At 34.9% G+C, this 5,868-nt stretch overlaps 1 protein-coding gene across 1 annotated transcript; it reads right to left on the reverse strand.

Annotated features, from left to right (window-relative positions):
• Positions 1 to 4,641: 4,641 nt before the first annotated feature.
• LOC143689644 (olfactory receptor 14A2-like) lies at positions 4,642 to 5,580 on the reverse strand. Its single transcript, XM_077167870.1, has one exon. It carries the CDS (start codon positions 5,578 to 5,580, stop codon positions 4,642 to 4,644), a length of 939 nt encoding a protein of 312 aa, XP_077023985.1.
• Between the last annotated feature and the right edge of the window lie 288 nt (positions 5,581 to 5,868).

A 5,868-nucleotide genomic window follows, 5' to 3' on the forward strand; every position in this document is an offset into this window, starting at 1 on the left:
TTAGATATGACATTAAAAGCACCAAAAATTAAAAAAATAGGCAATTTGAGGGCAGTGCAAGGGTAGCTCAGTGGCATAATTCCCTTCTGCAATGCGAGAGACTCAGATTCAATTCCCGGAGCCATTTTTATTCTGGCACTTCATCGAAACATTTGCAATGAGCTACAGGCAAGTGTGCTTCATCTTTAACAAAAGGATTATCTCAGAGACTCTCTCAAAACCTTTTCATTGCAAAAACTGAAGCATTATAATCTGCTAGAAAGTTGAGCTTTTAACACACAGATGAGAGTCTTGGAGTGGCGTTGGCCTTTCGATGCTGTCATTTTCCACTCAGAGCTATGGCCACTGTCACCGCCTTGTGTCTATTGTTGCTGCCTTGTTCTTGCATTTTTAAAAGTGTAGGAAATAATAAGTGGTGCACCATTCTAAACAATGCAATAATACTGCTATCTATAAATAACCATATGCTTAACTTTACCTGAATTCTTTGTTTATACTGCTTTGATTCATTGTCTAGTTCCCCTCATTTCAGTCTAAAGAACTACCATTAACATTGTCTTAGAGAAGATCTAGTGGTGACAAACTCCCTCAGCTTTTGTACATCTAGAAATGTTTTACTCTCTCTCTCTAATGTTTGAAACATTAGACAGATGCAAATTTCCTGGTTGGCATTTAGTTTCTTTGGCTGCCCAAGAAAGTACCTTGGGCACATTGTGGCTTAAACAATGTGAATTTACTAGCTCTCAGTTTAGAAGCTGGAAAGCAGGTCCAAATCAAGGCATCATCAAGGCAATGCTCTCTTCCTAAAGACTAACATTCTGGGGCTGATCCTTGATCCTCAGATCCTCTGTCACATGGCAGTGCACATGGAGGCCTCTCCTGGTCTCTCCCTTATCTTCTGAGTCCTGGTGACCTCCAGATTTTCCTTCCCATAACTTCCTCTATGTATGAATTCATTCCTATTATGAAGGACTCAAGTAAAAAGATCAACAGACATCTTGATTGAAATTGGACACATCTTAACTGAAGTAACCTCATTAAAAGTTGCTTTTTACAATGGGTTCACACCCATATGAATGGTAAAGTTTAAGAACATATTTTCCTAAGGTACATAGCTCACCATAGTAGGTGCTTGTTTTCTTTCAACCCTTTAAATATTTGTCCACTGCCTTCTTGCCTCCATGGTTTCTGATGGAAGTGAACACTTAATCTTTTGGGACTCCTTTTTTGTAATGTGATGCTTTTATCTTAAAGTTTACAATTTGGCTATTATGTATTTGGGTGTTTCTCTTTGACTTTGATTTTTATCCTGTTTGGGTTCATTGGGCCTTGTTTTAATTTCTTAATTATTAAAATATGTACCATACAATGCACTGGCTTAAAACATGAGAATTTATGGGATCATAATTTTGAGACTAGGTGGAGTCTGAAGTTGAGGTTCAGCAAGGTGTTGATTTCTTCCAGGAGACAGTGACTTTCTGATGCTGGTTGCTAGTGATCCCTGTTTCTTGGTTTTTATGTTACACAGAAATGAACATAGAGGTATCTTTTTCTTTCTCTTCTGTGTTCCATTTGAATTCCAGGTTCTTACTGCTTTCATGACTTCTTTTCTGTCTGATTTTCACATTGCTTATTAAGTACTACAGTAATCTTGATCATAAACCAACCTAATTCAGTTGGGCCATACCTTATCTGAATTAACCTTATCAAAATTTCCTATCTGTAATAGGTTCATTTTCAAGGAAATTGATTAACTTTAAGAACATATTTTTTCAGGGTACATACATTCAAGCCACTATAGGCTTCTTGTATGTGCATATTCATGACTTCCAATCAATCTGGGAAGATTTCTGCCATTATTTCTTTGAATATACCTTTTGTTCCTTTCTCTCTTTCTTTTTCTCTGAAACTCCCATAATGTGTGTATTGCTACACTTATTGGTGTCTCACATGTCTCTTACACTATTTGCTCTTTTTAAAAATTCTTTTTTTTTCCCTGAATTTAGACTCAATCATTTAAATTCTTTTGTCTTTGTGATCACTGATTTTTCCTTCTGGCATTTTCTATGTGCTATTTATCTCCTCTAGGAAATGTTTATTTTAGCTATCATGGTCTTCAACTTAGTATTTCTGTCTGATTCCTTTTTAAAGTTTGTCTTTTCTGAAAATCTCATGTTGTTCTTGATTGTTTTTCTGATATCCTTTAGTAATTTCTCTATATTTTTCTTTATCTTCTTAAGTATATTAAGGATCATTGTTAATGGCATTTGTCTCATATATGTAAAGTTTCATCTTCTGCATTGATGATTTCTGGATTTTTATCTTCTTTCTTTGAATGGACCATCATTTCCTGTTTCTTTGTCCTACAATCTTTTGTTGAACTCTGCATATTTTGATACATTAAAGTCTTAACTCTGAGATTTAACCCCTGAGCTGTCTGTTCCTTAAGTCTGTATCTGGCTAGTGATATGACAGATTTCTTTGAGTGTCAGGAACTAACAAAAGCAAAGAAATCAATACAACAAATATTATAAACAGTCTTTGCAGATGGAATTTGCAAAACACATATGTGATAAAGTTCTTATATCCAAAATACATAAGGAGCTCTTAAGTTTCAACAATAAGGAAAGAAACAATCCTATTACAAAATGGACCAAATATCTGAACTGCTACCTCATGAAAGAACATATATAAATGTAAAATAAGCACAGAAAATAGGTTGAACATCATATATCAACCTATTTAATTTTCAGTTAAAATTAAAACAACAATATAGCACTACCATATTCCTACAAGAATGACTAAAATCCAAAACACATTTGGATTTTGTGCAAACACAAAATGGTGGTAAGATTGTGGAGTGATAGGAACATTCATTCATTGTTGGTGGTATAGCCACTTTGGAAGACAGCGTGGCGGTTTTGTACAAAGTTCAATATATGTGGACCATGCAATCCAGCAATTATACTTCTAGGTATTTACTCAAATAAGATAAGAGCCTTTGTCCACAGCAAATATGCACATGAGTATTTGTAGCAGCTTTATTCATAGTTGCCAAATAGGTGAATACAAAATACATTTTAGTAGATCCATGCAATATTATTCAATAAAAAAGAATAGAGTTATCAAATTACAAAAAGACATGAAGGAACTTTAAAAGTGTATTGCTATGTGCAAGAAACCAGTCTGAACATCTCACATATTGTTTGATTACAACTATATGACACTCTGGACAAGACAGAACTATGAAGACCGTCAAAAGTTCAGTAGATGCCGAAAGTTCAAGGGCACTGCATGAAGGATGAATTGGTGGCACAAAGGACATTTTTAGGGCAGTGAAACTATTCTGTATGATACTTTAATGGCCAATTCATAAAATTATACATTTGTGAAAACCCATGGAACTGGATAACACAAATTGTGAACCCTAGTGTAAACTATGGAATCAGCCAACGATAATAATGTATCAATATTGCTTCATAAATTATAACTAATACACCAAACCAAAGCCAGATATTAATAATAGGAGAAAGTGTGTATGCAGCAAAGTGATAAAAGGGAACAATCTGTACTTTAAGCATAAATTTGCTGTAAACCTAAAATTGATCTAAAAAATAAAGTCTACTATTATAAAGTCTACTATTAAGAAACAACAACACAACAAAAACCTTGGAAATATTTTTGAAAAGATAATGAGGACTGTAAAAATCAATATAAAGCAAAACAAGTAGTTTTGATAAGACACAGGCTCTCTAGTTAAATTACACAGAAGATAAAGAAGAACCTTTCACATTTTAAGTGTAAGTGAATAAACAAAAGAAGAAAGCAATTACAATTGTGCATCTTCTGCTATAATGTCAATACATTTCATAGCTTTTTTGCAGACTTAAATATTAATATAACAAAATATCATTAACCTTATACAAGTAGAGATGAAGGCTTTTATGAACTTCTGCATGTAGGCACATAGATACATACAGGTCTTATAGTTTCAGACATCTGCCTGGGTTGTTTAGGGAAATTCTATTTACCTTGGTGAGCACTTTCTATTATGGAGAACTTGCTTTGATGAAAATTCCTCCATGACTTGAGCTGGGCTTTAGCTCTCTTTCTGGTTCTTCATGGATCTTGGCACACCAGTATGGTGACACATAGACTGCTGCATTATTTTTGCCTTTCAATACCTCATCAGTGAACAGCCAAGACCTTCAGGGTATTAATGTGTGAATTTCACTTTGGTGGCTTACATCCTTTTCATGGTCCTATACCCATTGAACCAACTTAATCATTTTACATTCATGAAATGAATCATTCACTCATGATCTATGAATAAAATAGGAAAAATGAGTTATTAAAATGTCAAAAATGAAACATCATAGAAAAGAGAACCACTTCTTTCAGAGAGATATCAGAGCTAATTATATATTATATAATAATTACATATCATATAATGCAATCATCTGAACTTTGAAGCAGTCGCATCATTTCATGAGTGTTCTTTTCTTCATGGCAAAAACAACAATAAAAATAATTTCATTGCTTTTTCATCTCAGATCTTTCCAGAGGTAAAAATAATGTAATTTATTAGAATATCATTATTGACCTGTAAGGCACTATATCACTGGTAGACCCTTGGTTATACTAAATGTAATGATCCTCTTGATTATGTCTTTTTGACAGTAACCTTATCAAAGCCTGTTTCATGTCCTTGTTCCTAAGGCTGTAGACTAAAGGGTTGAGGATTGGAGGTATCACAGTGTAGAGGACAGAAAGCAGCTTGTCAATAACTGATGGTGTTTTTAAAGATGGTTTGAGATAAACAAAATAAGCAGCTATGACAAAAACAGTAAAAACAGTGAGATGGGGGAGGCATGTAGAGAAAGCTTTTGACTGACCTGTTGTGGTGGAAATCTTTAGCACTGTTAAGAAAATATAAATATAAGAGATCACAACACAAATGAAGCAAGACATACCTAAACACATTCCTATCCAGATACTTGCATAAACTACCACTAATGTTTCAGAGCAGGAAAACAATGAGGGAATATCACAGAAAAATTGTGGGATCACAATGGAGCCACAGAAAGGTGTGGAAAATGTACCAGCTGTGAACACAGCTCCAAATAGTCCTCCAATGGCCCAGGAAGCACTAGCCATCAGGACGCAAGTGCTGCCATTCATGATGACCCCGTAGTGCAAAGGATAGCAGACGGCTATGTAGCGGTCATAAGACATGGCTGTGAGGATAAATATTTCACCGGCTGAGAAAAAAGTCATTAAAAGTAGTTGGAAGGCACACCCTAAAATGGAAATGGAATAGTTGTGGGTTAGACTGCTGACAATGAATTTTGGGATTGGGACTGACACAAGGAAGACATTCAAGAAGGACAAGTTCTTCAGGAAAAAGTACATGGGTGTGTGGAGTTGCAGGTCTAGGGTCATGAGAGTGATGATGATGATGTTACTCATTACAGCAGCCAGGTACATCAGTAGGAAGAACACACCATGTAAAATCTGTATCTCCAAGACCTCAGAAAACCCTACCAGGAGGAATCCTGACACCAAGGTGACATTGGTCATGCTGATAGACTCTCTTCACTTTCTGTAGGACAAGGAAATATGCAAAAGACAAAAATTAATCTAGACTATTATCCAGAATGATTCTGAGAGAAAGAAACATCACCTTGCAAAAGAGTCATGAAATTGCATCTTTAATTTAATTATTTCTGCAGATTTACCTACAGAATTCTTTGTTCATTTTTTTTTAAGTAAAAGGATTTCATAAGTAGGGTAGGAAATCAGATAGCATTTAAAAGAGTTTCACCTGATGCTTAAATAGCCTCAGATTCAATTTGCTATGAGATGGAT

This window comes from Tamandua tetradactyla, chromosome 7 (genome assembly GCF_023851605.1).
Source record: "Tamandua tetradactyla isolate mTamTet1 chromosome 7, mTamTet1.pri, whole genome shotgun sequence".
NCBI classification, from domain to species: Eukaryota; Metazoa; Chordata; class Mammalia; order Pilosa; family Myrmecophagidae; genus Tamandua; species Tamandua tetradactyla.

What these genes read in the sequence shown, in the direction of transcription:
- LOC143689644 (XM_077167870.1), bottom strand. Translation starts at nt 5,580, where the DNA reads ATGACCAATGTCACCTTGGTGTCAGGATTCCTCCTGGTAGGGTTTTCT.